At 50.7% G+C, this 20162-nt stretch overlaps 1 protein-coding gene across 1 annotated transcript in view; it reads right to left on the reverse strand.

Moving 5' to 3' along the window:
* LOC137356908 (DENN domain-containing protein 4B-like) overlaps positions 1–20162 on the reverse strand; it is a 106120-nt gene that overhangs the window by 42340 nt on the left and 43618 nt on the right. The window contains exons 8-12 of the mRNA XM_068022746.1: positions 13367–13425; positions 13037–13181; positions 6134–6309; positions 4824–4924; positions 1343–1558 (exon numbers count right to left, since the gene is read on the reverse strand). Coding sequence (XP_067878847.1) covers positions 1343–1558; positions 4824–4924; positions 6134–6309; positions 13037–13181; positions 13367–13425 — 697 coding nt within the window. The remainder of the gene's footprint in view (positions 1–1342; positions 1559–4823; positions 4925–6133; positions 6310–13036; positions 13182–13366; positions 13426–20162) is intronic.

Consider the following 20162-nt stretch of genomic DNA (forward strand, 5'->3'; position numbering starts at 1 on the left):
TTCCGAACAGATCACTGGTTAAATCAGCTACTTTCCGAACAGATCACTGGTTAAATCAGCGGGTTACTGAACAGATCACTGGTTAAATCAGTGGGTTACTGAACAGATCACTGGTTGAATCAGCTACTTTCCGAACAGATCACTGGTTGAATCAGCTACTTACTGAACTGATCACTGGTTAAATCAGCGGGTTACTGAACAGATCACTGGTTGAATCAGCTACTTACTGAACAGATCACTGGTTAAATCAGCTACTTACTGAACAGATCACTGGTTGAATCAGCGGGTTACTGAACAGATCACTGGTTGAATCAGCTACTTACTGAACAGATCACTGGTTGAATCAGTGGGTTACTGAACAGATCACTGGTTAAATCAGCTACTTACTGAACAGATCACTGGTTAAATCAGCTACTTACTGAACAGATCACTGGTTGAATCAGCGGGTTACTGAACAGATCACTGGTTAAATCAGCTACTTACTGAACAGATCACTGGTTGAATCAGCTACTTACTGAACAGATCACTGGTTGAATCAGTGGGTTACTGAACAGATCACTGGTTAAATCAGCTCCTTACTGAACAGATCACTGGTTGAATCAGTGGGTTACTGAACAGATCACTGGTTAAATCAGCTCCTTACTGAACAGATCACTGGTTGAATCAGTGGGTTACTGAACAGATCACTGGTTAAATCAGCTCCTTACTGAACAGATCACTGGTTAAATCAGCGGTTTACTGAAGGTGACTGACACAACTAGCTGCTGCTTAACTCATGAATTGAGGTATACTTGGTGCAAAAACACAACACAGAGCATTCTCCACCCCCCCCCCCCCCCCCCCCAGTCCCCAGCAGATACAGGAGGGACTAAATACTGACAGGAACAGGAGGAGGCCATTCATCCCCTCCAGCCTGGGACACAGGAACAGGAGGAGGCCATTCAGCCCCTCCAGCCTGTTCCTCCATTCAATTGGACCGTGGCTGATCTGTATTTTAAATCCATCTGACCACCATGATACCCAATTCCCACCAACAGTGCGTCTTACCCACCTAAACCTCCGACAATACATCATATCCCTGATGAGAGAGGGAATTCCAAGGAGAGGGTAGAATGGATTTCTCACAAAGGTGCCAGTAAATGTGACATCACTGAAACCGAGCCGGTTATAATGAAGGGGGATTTACAGCAGTTAAATTACAGGGTTTGGAGAGAGAGGCAGCATCACGGTTTGACATGCGACATGTCTGGTTTGGGGGGGATGGGAGGGGTGAAGTGGCCACAGGAGCGACAGGCTGAGTGAGATTCCTTCAAGACTTAGCTCAGGTTCCTCAGTTACTTACCCTGCAGGTAGAAGAGAGAACTGGAGTCAGTGGTGGTCTCGGACGGTGCCTGAGTGATTGGCATCAAGTAGGAGCGATAACCCTTCAGCGTGCAGGCCATGAAACGCAGGAAGGCCTCCTGAATCTCCAGCTCCAACTGCTTCTTCTGTCCATAGATTGAATCATAGTCTGTTAAGAGAAATTCCAGGGTCGCCTCTTCCGCTGGCTTGCTATACACTGGGGAGAGGAAGAGTAACAAGTTAATGACAGTGTGTTTGAAAGGTTCGAGGAGGAACAGCAGTCCCTGGAAGAGACAAGACAAGATGGAGTAAAGAGCCACAGACATGAATCACAGAATAATACAGTGAAGAGGCCCTTCGGCCCATCGAGTCTGCACCGATGCATTAAAACACCTGACCTGTCCACCTAATCCCATTTGCCAGCACTTGGCCCATAGCCTTATGAAACGTTAACTGTTTCTCTCTCCACAGATGCTGCCGGACCTGCTGAGTATTTCCAGCACTTCCAGTTTTTACCTCAGATTCCCAACACCTGCAGTATTTAGCTTTTACATAAAAATAAAGCCTTGCAGTCCCACAACACTGTCAAAGTCACTCAGACAATCACATGCTTTTTAAATGTTGACTTGCTGTTGTAATGTAGAAATGCTGGATAAGCATTTTCACACAGCAATGTCCCACAAGTAGTAATGTCATCATGACCAGATCGCCTGTTTTTACTGATGTTGCTTGGGGACAAATATTGGTCCCCAGGACACCGGGGAGAACTCCCCCCACCCCATCCAAAAAACGGCACATCCGACAGTGCTGCACTCCCGCAGTACTGACCCTCCGACAGTGCGGCACTCCCTCAGTACTGACCCTCCGACAGTGCGGCACTCCCTCAGTACTGACCCTCCGACAGTGCGGCACTCCCTCAGTACTGACCCTCCGACAGTGCTGCACTCCCTCAGTACTGACCCTCCGACAGTGCTGCACTCCCTCAGTACTGACCCTCCGACAGTGCTGCACTCCCTCAGTACTGACCCTCCGACAGTGCTGCACTCCCTCAGTACTGACCCTCCGACAGTGCTGCACTCCCTCAGTACTGACCCTCCGACAGTGCTGCACTCCCTCAGTACTGACCCTCCGACAGTGCTGCACTCCCTCAGTACTGACCCTCCGACAGTGCTGCACTCCCTCAGTACTGACCCTCCGACAGTGCTGCACTCCCTCAGTACTGACCCTCCGACAGTGCTGCACTCCCTCAGTACTGACCCTCCGACAGTGCTGCACTCCCTCAGTACTGACCCTCCGACAGTGCTGCACTCCCTCAGTACTGACCCTCCGACAGTGCTGCACTCCCTCAGTACTGACCCTCCGACAGTGCTGCACTCCCTCAGTACTGACCCTCCGACAGTGCTGCACTCCCTCAGTACTGACCCTCCGACAGTGCTGCACTCCCTCAGTACTGACCCTCCGACAGTGCTGCACTCCCTCAGTACTGACCCTCCGACAGTGCTGCACTCCCTCAGTACTGACCCTCCGACAGTGCTGCACTCCCTCAGTACTGACCCTCCGACAGTGCTGCACTCCCTCAGTACTGACCCTCCGACAGTGCTGCACTCCCTCAGTACTGACCCTCCGACAGTGCTGCACTCCCTCAGTACTGACCCTCCGACAGTGCTGCACTCCCTCAGTACTGACCCTCCGACAGTGCTGCACTCCCTCAGTACTGACCCTCCGACAGTGCTGCACTCCCTCAGTACTGACCCTCCGACAGTGCTGCACTCCCTCAGTACTGACCCTCCGACAGTGCTGCACTCCCTCAGTACTGACCCTCCGACAGTGCTGCACTCCCTCAGTACTGACCCTCCGACAGTGCTGCACTCCCTCAGTACTGACCCTCCGACAGTGCTGCACTCCCTCAGTACTGACCCTCCGACAGTGCTGCACTCCCTCAGTACTGACCCTCCGACAGTGCTGCACTCCCTCAGTACTGACCCTCCGACAGTGCTGCACTCCCTCAGTACTGACCCTCCGACAGTGCTGCACTCCCTCAGTACTGACCCTCCGACAGTGCTGCACTCCCTCAGTACTGACCCTCCGACAGTGCTGCACTCCCTCAGTACTGACCCTCCGACAGTGCTGCACTCCCTCAGTACTGACCCTCCGACAGTGCTGCACTCCCTCAGTACTGACCCTCCGACAGTGCTGCACTCCCTCAGTACTGACCCTCCGACAGTGCTGCACTCCCTCAGTACTGACCCTCCGACAGTGCTGCACTCCCTCAGTACTGACCCTCTGACAGTGCTGCACTCCCTCAGTACTGACCCTCCGACAGTGCAACACTCCCTCAGTACTGACCCTCCGACAGTGCTGCACTCCCTCAGTACTGACCCTCCGACAGTGCTGCACTCCCTCAGTACTACACTGGTAGTGTTAACCATGGATTTCCTGCTGCAATCTCTGCAGTGCGATTTGAACCCACAACATTCTAACCCAGAGATGAATGTCGGACCCACTCAGCCACAGCGAGCATGCTCAGTGTCCCTCGGGTCCTTGTGTGGAGACCAGACCCGGGTTTCCAGCTCTCAGCAGCCTCCGAATTTGGACAGAATCAGTATCACACTGGGAGACACTTCACAGCTTTCTCTGCCAGTTTGAATCGACTCCTTATGTTTAATGAAGGGGCCTCAGTGAGGGTGGGGGTTGATTCCAGAATACTCCCATTATACTTGACACCTCACCCAGTAACCCACTCACTGCACTTCGGTTTCACTACAAGCTTCTTTATTTGGCCTCAAAGGGCATTGGTTTCTCTTCAAGTTGGAGCTGCTGGTTTGGTGAAAGCAGAATCCTCGGCACTCGGATCGGGGATGGAAAGCCATTTAGCCATGCCTGTACTGGCCCCAGGGACAAATCGCGGGGTCAAGCTAACAGAGGGGTCAAACCCACTCTACATTGGGAAGCTTGAGCCTGGACTTTATCCTCCAACCTCTGGAGTGGGGTCTGATCCCACAACCTACTCACTCAGAGGTGAGAGAGAGCTACCCACTGACTCTCAGCTGACATCCTCAGGACAAGGAGATACCAGCTTCAGAAAAGTGCACGTCTGTTAGCATCAGGCAAGGACACAACCAGTCACCGTGATGCCCTCCACAGTCCAACATCCTGCCATCACTCCCTGAGCAGCCGGCAATGGTGCAGCCTGCACCCCCACCAAGAGTCAGTGCTTTTGGGAGGCGAGGCGAGGGGGGACAGTTGTAAAAGGGGAATGTCCAGGCTGATGAGGGGGTGGAGAAAGGGTGGTGAACCCTCTCCTCCCCACCCACACCCGGGAGGCAAGGGGAAATTGAGCGGATGGTCACACTGGGAGTGGAATTCACTGTCATGTGAGCGTGAATCTGTCACGGAGTGAGGGGTTGAAGTAGCAAGGTGGCCGGAGTACAGAGGGCGAACGCGGTCCGAGTGAGTAGGATCCATCAGTAACCAACACTCACATTCATCCAGCTGCTGGGAGAACAGGTTCAGCGAGTGCAGCAGCATCTTACACGGTTTCCGTGGCAACGCCCTCAAGGTTAAACTCTTCTTATCATCGTTCCTGAATCATAAAGGGAGGGCAAGGAGGGAAGGGGGGGCCAGAGGGGAGGAGGAGGGGGTGTCGGGGGAGAAGGGTGGGGGTTCGGGGCGGGGGAGAAGGGTGGGGGAGAAGGGGGGAGAAGGGGGGGGGGAGAAGGGGGGGAAGGGGGCGGTCCGAGCGGGGGAGAAGGGGGGGAAGGGGGGGTCCGAGCGGGGGAGAAGGGGGGGAAGGGGGGGGTCCGAGCGGGGGAGAAGGGGGGGGGGGTCCGAGCGGGGGAGAAGGGGGGGGGGGGGTCCGAGCGGGGGAGAAGGGGGGGGGGTCCGAGCGGCGGAGAAGGGGGGGGGGTCCGAGCGGGGGGGTCCGAGCGGGGGAGAAGGGGGGGGTCCCGAGCGGGGGAGAAGGGGGGGGTCCCGAGCGGGGGAGAAGGGGGGGGGGTCCCGAGCAGGGGGGGGTCCGAGCGGGGGAGAAGGGGGGGTTAAGAACGGGGGAGAAGGGGGGGGGGTCCGAGCGGGGGAGAAGGGGGGGGGTCCGAGCGGGGGAGAAGGGGGGGGTCCGAGCGGGGGAGAAGGGGGGGTAAGAGCGGGGGAGAAGGGGGGGTAAGAGCGGGGGAGAAGGGGGGGTAAGATCGGGGGAGAAGGGGGGTAAGAGCGGGGGAGAAGGGGGGGGGGGGAAGAGAAGGGGGATAAGAAAAAAAATATGAAAACAGCCTGAGAAGAGGGACCCAGGCCCAGAGAGCAGCAACTGAGTCACAGTCACTTCATAGCAACCAGCCAGTCACCCCCAGACAGGCAGATCCCACAATACACTCCACATCCCTGCTTTATCCAATAGACAGGAATCACTGCTCTCCCCAGCTCACCAGTCCTCCTCCCTCCTCACCTCCCAACACTTACATTTATATAGCACCTTGCACAATCTCAGAGGGCATCCTATAGCCAGCTCCCTCCTCACCACCACCCCACCGTGGGACACACCTCCTCCCCCTCACCGCCTAGACCTGTGGCCTGTACCCACTCCCTTTCCCCGGCCCAGGCACCCACCCCCCTCACACAACATGCACCCACACCCCCTCCTACAACCCAAGCACCCACTCCCCCTCCCACGACCCGCATCCCCTGCCCCCCTCATGCTGCCTCCCATCACCTGTGCCGCTCCCCACTATAACCAGAGACAGGGGTTGAGCTCTGCCAGAGGGTGTGTGAAACAGGGATGAGCAGAGTGCAGACTCACTGAGAGATGGTGTTGGTGTCCAGATCAACGCAGATCACATCCTGGGGCAGGTCGTACAGCTCGAAGTAGCTGGAATGCACACCCACAATGAAAGGGACAGGTGCACTCAGCACGTCTGCCAGGTTGAGTGGGCACAGAGGAATATAGGGGCACTGCCAGCGGAACGGAAAGATCATCTGGAGGTAGGAAATGGGCATGGGAGGAGAGGGAAAAGAAAGAGAGAGAGAGAGAAAGGATTAATCACACTGAAGGTGGGGGATTGGATGTGAAGTGACTCAAAGTCTCAGTGACTTCTCAAGTTGGAAAGGCTAATGCTGGGATCTACAACCTGCAGCTCCGGAGCTGCGCGTGGCTCATTCAGGATTCATTCAGCTCCGGAGCTGCGCGTGGCTCATTCAGGATTCATTCAGCTCCGGAGCTGCGCGTGGCTCATTCAGGATTCATTCAGCTCCGGAGCTGCGCGTGGCTCATTCAGGATTCATTCAGCTCCGGAGCTGCGCGTGGCTCATTCAGGATTCATTCAGCTCCGGAGCTGCGCGTGGCTCATTCAGGATTCATTCAGCTCCGGAGCTGCGCGTGGCTCATTCAGGATTCATTCAGCTCCGGAGCTGCGCGTGGCTCAATACAGGATTCATTCAGCTCCGGAGCTGCGCGTGGCTCATTCAGGATTCATTCAGCTCCGGAGCTGCGCGTGGCTCATTCAGGATTCATTCAGCTCCGGAGCTGCGCGTGGCTCATTCAGGATTCATTCAGCTCCGGAGCTGCGCGTGGCTCATTCAGGATTCATTCAGCTCCGGAGCTGCGCGTGGCTCATTCAGGATTCATTCAGCTCCGGAGCTGCGCGTGGCTCATTCAGGATTCATTCAGCTCCGGAGCTGCGCGTGGCTCATTCAGGATTCATTCAGCTCCGGAGCTGCGCGTGGCTCATTCAGGATTCATTCAGCTCCGGAGCTGCGCGTGGCTCATTCAGGATTCATTCAGCTCCCCAACCTTCAGCAATCAAACCCACAGTTTTGTTTCATTTTTTTTAAACTTTTATTAACATTGTTCTTCTGAGAAAGTATCAATGAACAACTGTTTTGCAAATACCTTTAAAATGTTGCTGAAATGTGTCTCTCTCTTGTTTTTCATTATTATTGGCATTTGACTAACAGCATTGTGACTTTAAGATACTGCATTTTGGACTAAATTTAACAAATGCCTCTTGCTGCTCAGCTTGCCGACGCCTGGGCTAACGGAATATTAGCCTTTACAGCTGACGGCTGGAATATAAAGGGGAGGAAGTTTGTGAGTTATACAAGCCCTAGTTTGACCACAGCTAGGCACTGTACCTTTGAAAGGATGGTGTTTCGACCTCAGTGAGATATGAACCCCCCACCCCCAAGATCAATTTAAAATTTCACATTTCCAGACTTTTATTATAACGAAAAGAAATGCACATTAACTAAATCGTACTTTTGTAAGTAGCTGATACCCCAACTGACAAAGAAAGGCATTTTCTTTACCTGTTGGGATACCTGAATACTTAGGATACTTAGATCACCAAAGTTACTCCTCTGAAGTTGGCAGATGGTGAAGCATTTACTGACCGATGTTAACAGATGTCCCACTGGGCTGAACACAACTGTGAGCTGTACTCCCGAGAGCCGGACATCTCCCAGTCTCAGTTCAACCCTCTCCCGCAACTTCCCATCATGGTTGAGTTAGATGAAGAACGCTCAGTGGAGCTCGAGAAGGTCATTGATCGCCTGGCAAATAGAAGGGCACCCAACAAGGACGGAATCCCAGCCGAACTGCTCAAGGACAGAAAGTCCCATCTATTGCCACACCTTTATGACCTCTCCTTCTCTGCTGCACAGTGGGTTCAGTTTCACAGGAGATGTGTGATGCCAAAATCATCACACTATACAAAAACAAAGACGACAGTGGAGACTGCAACAACTACATGGGATCTCACTCCTTAGCATCACAGAGAAGGCCTTTGCTAGGGTCATACTTAAAAGACTCCAATTACTTGCAGACCGAGCGTACCGGAAGCACAGTGCAGTTTCCGTGCCGGCAATTCGACTGTGGATATGATCTTCTCTATACTCCAGCTACCCTGAGGCACAGTGTGGCTTTCGTGCAGAGAGATCGACTATTGACATGCTGTTCTCCCTTCGTCAGATACAGGAGAAATGCCGTGAACAACAGATGCCCCTCTACATTGCTTTCATTGATCTCACCAAAGCCTTTGACCTCGTCAGCAGACGTGGTCTCTTCAGACTACTAGAAAAGATCGGATGTCCACCAAAGCTACTAAGTATCATCACCTCATTCCATGACAATATGAAAGGCACAATTCAACATGGTGGCTCCTCATCAGAGCCCTTTCCTATCCTGAGTGGTGTGAAACAGGGCTGTGTTCTCGCACCCACACTTTTTGGGATTTTCTTCTCCCTGCTGCTTTCACATGCGTTCAAATCCTCTGAAGAAGGAATTTTCCTCCACACAAGATCAGGGGGCAGGTTGTTCAACCTTGCCCGTCTAAGAGCGAAGTCCAAAGTACGGAAAGTCCTCATCAGAGAACTCCTCTTTGCTGACGATGCTGCTTTAACATCTCACACTGAAGAATGCCTGCAGAGTCTCATCGACAGGTTTGCGTCTGCCTGCAATGAATTTGGCCTAACCATCAGCCTCAAGAAAACGAACATCATGGGGCAGGATGTCAGAAATGCTCCATCCATCAATATTGGCGACCACGCTCTGGAAGTGGTTCAAGAGTTCACCTACCTAGGCTCAACTATCACCAGTAACCTGTCTCTAGATGCAGAAATCAACAAGCGCATGGGTAAGGCTTCCACTGCTATGTTCAGACTGGCCAAGAGAGTGTGGGAAAATGGCGCACTGACACGGAACACAAAAGTCCGAGTGTATCAGGCCTGTGTCCTCAGTACCTTGCTCTACGGCAGCGAGGCCTGGACAACGTATGCCAGCCAAGAGCGACGTCTCAATTCATTCCATCTTCGCTGCCTTCGGAGAATACTTGGCATCAGGTGGCAGGACTATATCTCCAACACAGCAGTCCTTGAAGCGGCCAACATCCCCAGCTTATACACACTACTGAGTCAGCGGCGCTTGAGATGGCTTGGCCATGTGAGCCGCATGGAAGATGGCAGGATCCCCAAAGACACATTGTACAGCGAGCTCGCCACTGGTATCAGACCCACCGGCCGTCCATGTCTCCGTTATAAAGACGTCTGCAAACGCGACATGAAATCGTGTGACATTGATCACAAGTGGTGGGAGTCAGTTGCCAGCATTCGCCAGAGCTGGCGGGCAGCCATAAAGACAGGGCTAAATTGTGGCGAGTCGAAGAGACTTAGTAGTTGGCAGGAAAAAAGACAGAGGCGCAAGGGGAGAGCCAACTGTGCAACAGCCCCAACAAACAAATTTCTCTGCAGCACCTGTGGAAGAGCCTGTCACTCCAGAATTGGCCTTTATAGCCACTCCAGGCGCTGCTTCACAAACCACTGACCACCTCCAGGCGCGTATCCATTGTCTCTCGAGATAAGGAGGCCCAAAAGAAAGAATACTCCAGCTACAAGATTTCACTAAGGCATTTGACACGGTCAGCAGAGCAGGGCTCGACAGGATTTTGGGAAAAATTGGCTGTCCACTGAAGCTCCTCAGTCTCATCCACTCCTTCCATGACAACATGCACTGCACTGTACAGTTTGATGGCTCCATTTCTGACAATTTCAGAGTGAAGAATGGTGTGAAATAGGGTTATGTCCTAGCTCCTACTCTGTTTGGCATCTTCTTCTCCATGCTCCTGACCTTCACCTTCCCTGCAGATATGGAAGGAGTCTACTTGCACACTAGGTCAGATTACAAGCTCTACAATCTATCAAGGTTGAAAGCGAAGACAAAAACACAATGTCTTGATCAGAGAACTCCTCTCCACTGATTTTGCTGCACTAGTCACTCACACAGAAACCCAGCTACAAAGACTCATGGACTGTCTCTCCCGTGCCTGTAACTTGTTCTCCTTGACTATAAATGTGACGAAAACCGTGGTCCTGGGACAAAGTGTTGTATCTTGCCTCTGATCACATTAAATAACACCCCACTGGAAGTTGTTAGCAAATTCTGCTATCTGGGTCCATGGTGACAGACAATCTGTCCCTTGATGCAGAGCTCAATACCCACACAGGGAAAGCAGCTACCACCTTTTGGCCGACTTGCGAAACGTATATAGGATAACAGCAAGCTGGCCCTGAGGACCAAGCTGAGGGTTTATGAGGCCTGTGTTCTCAGCACCTTGTTGTATGGCTGTGGAACATGGGCGACTTACAGCTACCAGGAAAAGCAACTCAATAAATTTCCATCTTTGCTGTCTGCGGTACATTATGGTTATATACTGGCAGGACAATATCAAACATGTGGCAGTCCTCTCAAAGGCAGAGCTCCCAAGTGTGTTGGCACTAATCGAACAGATCGGACACAACATTTAAAAAGTATTTAGATGAGCACTTGAAACGCCAGAGGACACAAGGCTACAGGCTAAGTGCTGGAAAATCAGATTAGAATAGTTAGGTGCTTGATGGCTGACAGACACGACGGGCCTGTTTCTGTGCTGTATAACTCTATGACTCCACATATGCAGGATGGAAGATGGTCGCATACCCAAGGACCTTCTGTAAGGTGAGGTAGCCGGGGCCAGACGACCAATGGGGTGCCCAAAGCTCCGCTTCAAGGATGCTTGCAAGCATAACATGAAAGCCCTAAATGTCAACTATTGCACCTGGGAGTCACTAGCTAATGAAAGAGGGAAATGGCAACACAACCTGTGGACTAGTGTGCACTACCACTATGACCAGTGGCTACAGCAGCTTGGCAACAGACAACATCAAAAACAACAACCCACAGCATCACTTGGCAGTTTCACATGCTGCACTTGTGGCAGAACCTGCCTCTCAAGGATTGGTCTTCACAGTGATCAACAACGGTGCACCAAGAGAAGACACCCCATCTAAATGGATTGTTTGTTGCATGTCCATCATCTTTCATAGTTGAAAGGATGCCAACCAAAACTTATTAGGATAAAAGCAAAATACTGCGGATGCTGGAAATCTGAAACAAAAACAAGAAATGCTGGATTCACTCAGCAGGTCTGGCAGCATCTGTGGAAAGAGAAGCAGAGTTAACGTTTCGGGTCAGTGACCCTTCTTCGAAACTTATTAGGATATTTGAAAACCTCACTTGTACATTACACAGTCCTCTTTGAAGACAAAATCTTTGCAGTTGAAAGTCCCAAACTCCTCCCAGTTGTAATGGGTTGCATCGCCCAGACCTCTCTCAAAGTCAATGTCCTCTTCGCTCACTTCTCCGAGCACCCTCGATCTGGACGTTGGCAATCCTGTTGGTTTTTTCCTTCTCCGCAAACTCCAACTTTCAAAACAGGCTGAAGTCTGTACAGCCTTTCACTGTATCAGGCTTACGAGAGCAGGTGTACCCTCTCTCTTTCTGGACTCCCACTGCTGGTTGTCTTTCTTTCCTACAGTCTGCTGAGGCTGCCACTGCTGGATTCAAACATCAAGAGCTCATTGTCCTTTGCCAATGTGCAAAGTCCAGAAGTCTGGTTTCACAGAGCCACCCAGGCTTTCCATTGTTCCCAGGTGTTAACAGCTGCTTTGTACATTTGCATCTTCAGAATCACTGACTCCTTGTTTACGATCTGAAAGTCCGGGAGAGTGTAACTCATTGTTCTCCAGGTGTTATACCCCTGCAGTCTCTGTTTTTCAAAAAAAAACTTTGATTTGTGTTCTCTGTTGTCCTAGTAACTAGGATTTCTGTCTTGTCCTTTAGCAGAGGGGATGTGAGGTCACCTGACTTCTCAGACTCCATCTTAAACTTTTAAAACTTGGCAGTTTTTAAAGAGGTAATCATGTTATAAAGTCCAGTGTTCATTACAGATAGAATGGACTTGGAGGGAGTGCAGCAGAGATCCGACAACATGTTATCAGGGCTGCAAGGGTTAAATTATGAGGAGGTTTTATATAAACTATTCCTTGGAATATAGGTTAATGGGTGATTCGAGTGCGATCTTTAGGAATTTGAAAGGATTGAGGGGGTTGCCGGGGCAGGGGAGGAGGAAGTCTAGAGCAAGGGGAAAAGCTTTAAATCAGAGCCAGGACATTCAGGAGACAAGTTAGAAAACACTCCTTCACACAAAGGGTGGTAAAAAGTGTGCAAATCCTCCCACAAAAAGCAATAGATGCTTACTCAATTAATCATTTCAAATCGGAGATTGAGAGAATTTTGATAGCCAAGGGTATATTTAAGGCAGGTGGATGGAGTTAGCTCTGATCTGATTGAACGGGAGGAACAGGATGGAGAAGGCTGAATGGCCTTGCCCTGCTCTTATACTCCTGGGGACACTGTTCCTTTTTGTGTTAGATGCTGAATTTTAGTTTATTTCATGGATTCACTGGCTGAGGTCTGATGGGAATCTATCGAGACGTTGTTATGACGGGGTCGCTGCTGGTACCGTCAGCTCTGTTTAAATAAGAAATCGCGCAGGCCAATTACCCTCACCCAGTTTATCCCATCTCATCCCAAAGAGCTGATTCTATCAGGAGTCTGTTTTTAAGGGGCATCAGGGCACTACATTATCCAAATACAGAGAGTAGGCACAGACACTATATTCAATAAAAGCTTAATCCCATCCCATCTGCACTGAACATTGAATTACACTCCACCAGGTGTATACATACGGATAGTGATCAGAGACAAGCTCCCTCAGTAGCTAACTCAGCAATGACCAGTAATCAAACCATGGACCCGACTGCTCTGTGCAATGCGGTATCCATCAGGCATTAAACCCAGAGGCTGACAAACCCAATACAGTGCAAGACTCACCGATACCAGTGCCTCGCACACACTGGTAAGCACAGCAGGTCGCAGTGAGTGTATCAGCAACTTGTGTTCAATCAGGACTGTGAGCAGCAATGTGACAGTATTCTCAGGACCCAGGTTCTGTAACAGAGTGAAGTAACTGGCACCGCTGAAAATGAAAGAAAAACATAAGCTGAACTTCTGTTAGGGAAGTGGCAGAGAGTTGGGGAGGAGGGGGTGGGGAAATGGAAAGGGGTGCAAAAACGGAAATGGGGAGGGACACGATGATTCAGGGATAACTCAGTTAAACTAGCTGCTTGTGACCAACAGTGAATTAACAGAGGCAACACCTACCTGAGTAAGAGAGGGGAAGACACAGGCTGGCAAATCAGGAGATTATCATACGGAGAGAGCTGAAACACAGATGAAACGAGGATCATAAACAGACTCATAAACCACACCTGTCAGTATTAAAGCCAGAGTAAACTCCGACCCACACCCGTCAGTATTAAAGCCAGAGTAAACTCCGACCCACACCCGTCAGTATTAAACCCAGAGTAAACTCCGACCCACACCCGTCAGTATTAAACCCAGAGTAAACTCCGACCCACACCCGTCAGTATTAAACCCAGAGTAAACTCCGACCCACACCCGTCAGTATTAAACCCACCGTAAACTCCGACCCACACCCGTCAGTATTAAACCCAGAGTAAACTCCGACCCACACCCGTCAGTATTAAACCCACCGTAAACTCCGACCCACACCCGTCAGTATTAAACCCACCGTAAACTCCGACCCACACCCGTCAGTATTAAACCCACCGTAAACTCCGACCCACACCCGTCAGTGTTAAACCCAGAGTAAACTCCGACCCACACCCGTCAGTATTAAACCCAGAGTAAACTCCGACCCACACCCGTCAGTATTAAACCCACCGTAAACTCCGACCCACACCCGTCAGTATTAAACCCACCGTAAACTCCGACCCACACCCGTCAGTGTTAAACCCAGAGTAAACTCCGACCCACACCCGTCAGTATTAAACCCAGAGTAAACTCCGACCCACACCCGTCAGTATTAAACCCACCGTAAACTCCGACCCACACCCGTCAGTGTTAAACCCAGAGTAAACTCCGACCCACACCCGTCAGTATTAAACCCAGAGTAAACTCCGACCCACACCCGTCAGTATTAAACCCACCGTAAACTCCGACCCACACCCGTCAGCATTAAACCCAGAGTAAACTCCGACCCACACCCGTCAGTATTAAACCCAGAGTAAACTCCGACCCACACCCGTCAGTATTAAACCCAGAGTAAACTCCAACCCACACGCGTCAGTATTAAACCCAGAGTAAACTCCGACCGACACCCGTCAGCATTAAACCCAGAGTAAACTCCGACCCACACCCGTCAGTATTAAACCCAGAATAAACTCCGACCCACATCGATCAGTATTAAACCCAGAGTAAACTCCGACCCACACCGATCAGTATTAAACCCAGAGTAAACTCCGACCCACACCCGTCAGTATTAAACCCAGAGTAAACTCCGACCCACACCCGTCAGTGTTAAACCCAGAGTAAACTCCGACCCACACCCGTCAGTATTAAACCCAGAGTAAACTCCGACCCACACCCGTCAGTATTAAACCCACCGTAAACTCCGACCCACACCCGTCAGTGTTAAACCCAGAGTAAACTCCGACCCACACCCGTCAGTATTAAACCCAGAGTAAACTCCGACCCACACCCGTCAGTATTAAACCCACCGTAAACTCCGACCCACACCCGTCAGCATTAAACCCAGAGTAAACTCCGACCCACACCCGTCAGTATTAAACCCAGAGTAAACTCCGACCCACACCCGTCAGTATTAAACCCAGAGTAAACTCCAACCCACACGCGTCAGTATTAAACCCAGAGTAAACTCCGACCGACACCCGTCAGCATTAAACCCAGAGTAAACTCCGACCCACACCCGTCAGTATTAAACCCAGAATAAACTCCGACCCACATCGATCAGTATTAAACCCAGAGTAAACTCCGACCCACACCGATCAGTATTAAACCCAGAGTAAACTCCGACCCACACCCGTCAGTATTAAACCCAGAGTAAACTCCGACCCACACCCGTCAGTATTAAACCCAGAGTAAACTCCGACCCACACCGATCAGTATTAAACCCAGAGTAAACTCCGACCCACACCCGTCAGTATTAAACCCAGAGTAAACTCCGACCCACACCCGTCAGTAATAAACCCAGAGTAAACTCCGACCCACACCCGTCAGTATTAAACCCAGAGTAAACTCCGACCCACACCCGTCAGTATTAAACCCAGAGTAAACTCCGACCCACATCGATCAGTATTAAACCCAGAGTAAACTCCGACCCACACCCGTCAGTATTAAACCCAGAGTAAACTCCGACCCACACCCGTCAGTATTAAACCCAGAGTAAACTCCGACCCACACCCGTCAGTATTAAACCCAGAGTAAACTCCGACCCACACCCGTCAGTATTAAACCCAGAGTAAACTCCGACCCACACCCGTCAGTATTAAACCCACCGTAAACTCCGACCCACACCCGTCAGTGTTAAACCCAGAGTAAACTCCGACCCACACCCGTCAGTATTAAACCCAGAGTAAACTCCGACCCACACCCGTCAGTATTAAACCCAGAGTAAACTCCGACCCACACCCGTCAGTATTAAACCCAGAATAAACTCCGACCCACACCCGTCAGTATTAAACCCAGCGTAAACTCCGACCCACACCCGTCAGTATTAAACCCAAAGTAAACTCCGACCCACACCCGTCAGTATTAAACCCAGAGTAAACTCCGACCCACACCCGTCAGTATTAAACCCAGAATAAACTCCGACCCACACCCGTCAGTATTAAACCCAGAGGAAACTCCGACCCACACCCGTCAGTATTAAACCCAGAGTAAACTCCGACCCACACCCGTCAGTATTAAACCCAGAGTAAACTCCGACCCACACCCGTCAGTATTAAACCCACCGTAAACTCCGACCCACACCCGTCAGTATTAAACCCAGAGTAAACTCCGACCCACACCCGTCAGTATTAAACCCAGAGTAAACTCCGACCCACACCCGTCAGTATTAAACCCAGAGTAAACCCCGACCCACACCCGTCAGTATTAAACCCAGAATAAACTCCAACCCACACCCGTCAGTATTAAACCCAGAGTAAACTCCGACCCACACCGATCAGTATTAAACCCAGAGTAAACTCCGACCCACACCCGTCAGTATTAAACCCAGAGTAAACTCCGACCCACACCAGTCAGTATTAAACCCAGAGTAAACTCCGACCCACACCCGTCAGTATTAAACTCAGAGTAAACTCCGACCCACACCCGTCAGTATTAAACCCAGGGTAAACTCCGACCCACACCGATCAGTATTAAACCCAGAATAAACTCCGACCCACATCGATCAGTATTAAACCCAGATTAAACTCCGACCCACACCCGTCAGTATTAAACCCAGAGTAAACTCCGACCCACACCCGTCAGTATTAAACCCAGAGTAAACTCCGACCCACACCCGTCAGTATTAAACCCAGAGTAAACTCCGACCCACACCCGTCAGTATTAAACCCAGAGTAAACTCCGACCCACACCGTTCAGTATTAAACCCAGAGTAAACTCCGACCCACACCCGTCAGTATTAAACCCAGAGTAAACTCCGACCCACACCCGTCAGTATTAAACCCAGAGTAAACTCCGACCCACACCCGTCAGTATTAAACCCAGAGTAAACTCCGACCCACACCGATCAGTATTAAACCCAGAGTAAACTCCGACCCACACCCGTCAGTATTAAACCCAGAGTAAACTCCGACCCACACCCGTCAGTATTAAACCCAGAGTAAACTCCGACCCACACCCGTCAGTATTAAACCCAGAGTAAACTCCGACCCACACCCGTCAGTATTAAACCCAGAGTAAACTCCGACCCACACCGGTCAGTATTAAACCCAGCGTAAACTCCAACCCACACCCGTCAGTATTAAACCCAGAGTAAACTCCGACCCACACCGATCAGTATTAAACCCAGAGTAAACTCCGACCCACACCCGTCAGCATTAAACCCAGAGTAAACTCCGACCCACACCCGTCAGTATTAAACCCAGAGTAAACTCCGACAAACACCCGTCAGTATTAAACTCAGAGTAAACTCCGACCCACACCCGTCAGTATTAAACCCAGAATAAACTCCGACCCACACCCGTCAGTATTAAACCCAGAATAAACTCCGACCCACACCCGTCAGTATTAAACCCAAAGTAAACTCCGACCCACACCCGTCAGCATTAAACCCAGAGTAAACTCCGACCCACACCCGTCAGTATTAAACCCAGAGTAAACTCCGACCCACACCCGTCAGTATTAAACCCAGAGTAAACTCCGACCCACACCCGTCAGTATTAAACCCAGAGTAAACTCCGACCCACACCCGTCAGTATTAAACCCAGAGTAAACTCCGACCCACATCGATCAATATTAAACGCAGAGTAAACTCCGACCCACACCCGTCAGTATTAAACCCAGCGTAAACTCCGACCCACATCGACCATTATTAAACCCAGAGTAAACTCCGACCCACACCCGTCAGTATTAAACCCAGAGTAAACTCCGACCCACACCCGTCAGTATTAAACCCAGAGTAAACTCCGACCCACACCCGTCAGTATTAAACCCAGAGTAAACTCCGACCCACACCCGTCAGCATTAAACCCAGAGTAAACTCCGACCCACACCCGTCAGTATTAAACACAGAGTAAACTCCGACCCACACCCGTCAGTATTAAACCCAGAATAAACTCCGACCAACATCGATCAGTATTAAACCCAGAGTAAACTCCGACCCACACCGATCAGTATTAAACCCAGAGTAAACTCCGACCCACACCCGTCAGCATTAAACCCAGAGTAAACTCCGACCCACACCCGTCAGTATTAAACCCAGAGTAAACTCCGACCCACACCCGTCAGTATTAAACCCAGAATAAACTCCGACCAACATCGATCAGTATTAAACCCAGAGTAAACTCCGACCCACACCCGTCAGTATTAAACCCAGAGTAAACTCCGACCCACACCCGTCAGTATTAAACCCAGAGTAAACTCCGACCCACACCTGTCAGTATTAAACCCAGAGTAAACTCCGACCCACACCTGTCAGTATTAAACCCAGAGTAAACTCCGACCCACACCCGTCAGTATTAAACCCAGAATAAACTCCGACCCACACCTGTCAGTATTAAACCCAGAGTAAACTCCGACCCACACCTGTCAGTATTAAACCCAGAGTAAACTCCGACCCACACCCGTCAGTATTAAACCCAGAGTAAACTCCGACCCACACCCGTCAGTATTAAACCCAGAGTAAACTCCGACCCACACGCGTCAGTATTAAACCCAGAGTAAACTCCGACCCACACCCGTCAGTATTAAACCCAGAGTAAACTCCGACCCACACCCGTCAGTATTAAACCCACCGTAAACTCCGACCCACACCCGTCAGTATTAAACCCAGAGTAAACTCCGACCCACACCCGTCAGTATTAAACCCAGAGTAAACTCCGACCCACACCGATCAGTATTAAACCCAGAGTAAACTCCGACCCACACCCGTCAGTATTAAACCCAGAGTAAACTCCGACCCACACCCGTCAGTATTAAACCCACCGTAAACTCCGACCCACACCCGTCAGTATTAAACCCACCGTAAACTCCGACCCACACCCGTCAGTATTAAACCCAGAGTAAACTCCGACCCACACCCGTCAGTGTTAAACCCAGAGTAAACTCCGACCCACACCCGTCAGTATTAAACCCAGAGTAAACTCCGACCCACACCCGTCAGTATTAAACCCACCGTAAACTCCGACCCACACCCGTCAGTGTTAAACCCAGAGTAAACTCCGACCCACACCCGTCAGTATTAAACCCAGAGTAAACTCCGACCCACACCCGTCAGTATTAAACCCAGAGTAAACTCCGACCCACACCCGTCAGTATTAAACCCAGAGTAAACTCCAACCCACACGCGTCAGTATTAAACCCAGAGTAAACTCCGACCCACACCCGTCAGCATTAAACCCAGAGTAAACTCCGACCCACACCCGTCAGTATTAAACCCAGAGTAAACTCCGACCCACACCCGTCAGTATTAAACCCAGAATAAACTCCGACCAACATCGATCAGTATTAAACCCAGAGTAAACTCCGACCCACACCGATCAGTATTAAACCCAGAGTAAACTCCGACCCACACCCGTCAGTATTAAACCCAGAGTAAACTCCGACCCACACCCGTCAGTATTAAACCCAGAGTAAACTCCGACCCACACCGATCAGTATTAAACCCAGAGTAAACTCCGACCCACACCCGTCAGTATTAAACCCAGAGTAAACTCCGACCCACACCGATCAGTATTAAACCCAGAGTAAACTCCGACCCACACCCGTCAGTATTAAACCCAGAGTAAACTCCGACCCACACCCGTCAGTATTAAACCCAGAGTAAACTCCGACCCATACCCGTCAGTATTAAACCCAGAGTAAACTCCGACCCACACCCGTCAGTATTAAACCCAGAGTAAACTCCGACCCACACCCGTCAGCATTAAACCCAGAGTAAACTCCGACCCACACCCGTCAGTATTAAACCCAGAGTAAACTCCGACCCACACCCGTCAGTATTAAACCCAGAGTAAACTCCGACCCACACCCGTCAGTATTAAACCCAGAGTAAACTCCGACCCACACCCGTCAGTATTAAACCCAGAGTAAACTCCGACCCACATCGGTCAGTATTAAACCCAGAGTAAACTCCGACCCACACCCGTCAGTATTAAACCCAGAGTAAACTCCGACCCACACCCGTCAGTATTAAACCCAGCGTAAACTCCGACCCACACCCGTCAGTATTAAACCCAGAGTAAACTCCGACCCACACCCGTCAGTATTAAACCCAGAGTAAACTCCGACCCACACCCGTCAGTATTAAACCCAGAGTAAACTCCGACCCACACCCGTCAGCATTAAACCCAGAGTAAACTCCGACCCACACCCGTCAGTATTAAACCCAGAGTAAACTCCGACCCACACC

Source organism: Heterodontus francisci, chromosome 46 (genome assembly GCF_036365525.1).
Source record: "Heterodontus francisci isolate sHetFra1 chromosome 46, sHetFra1.hap1, whole genome shotgun sequence".
NCBI classification, from domain to species: Eukaryota; Metazoa; Chordata; class Chondrichthyes; order Heterodontiformes; family Heterodontidae; genus Heterodontus; species Heterodontus francisci.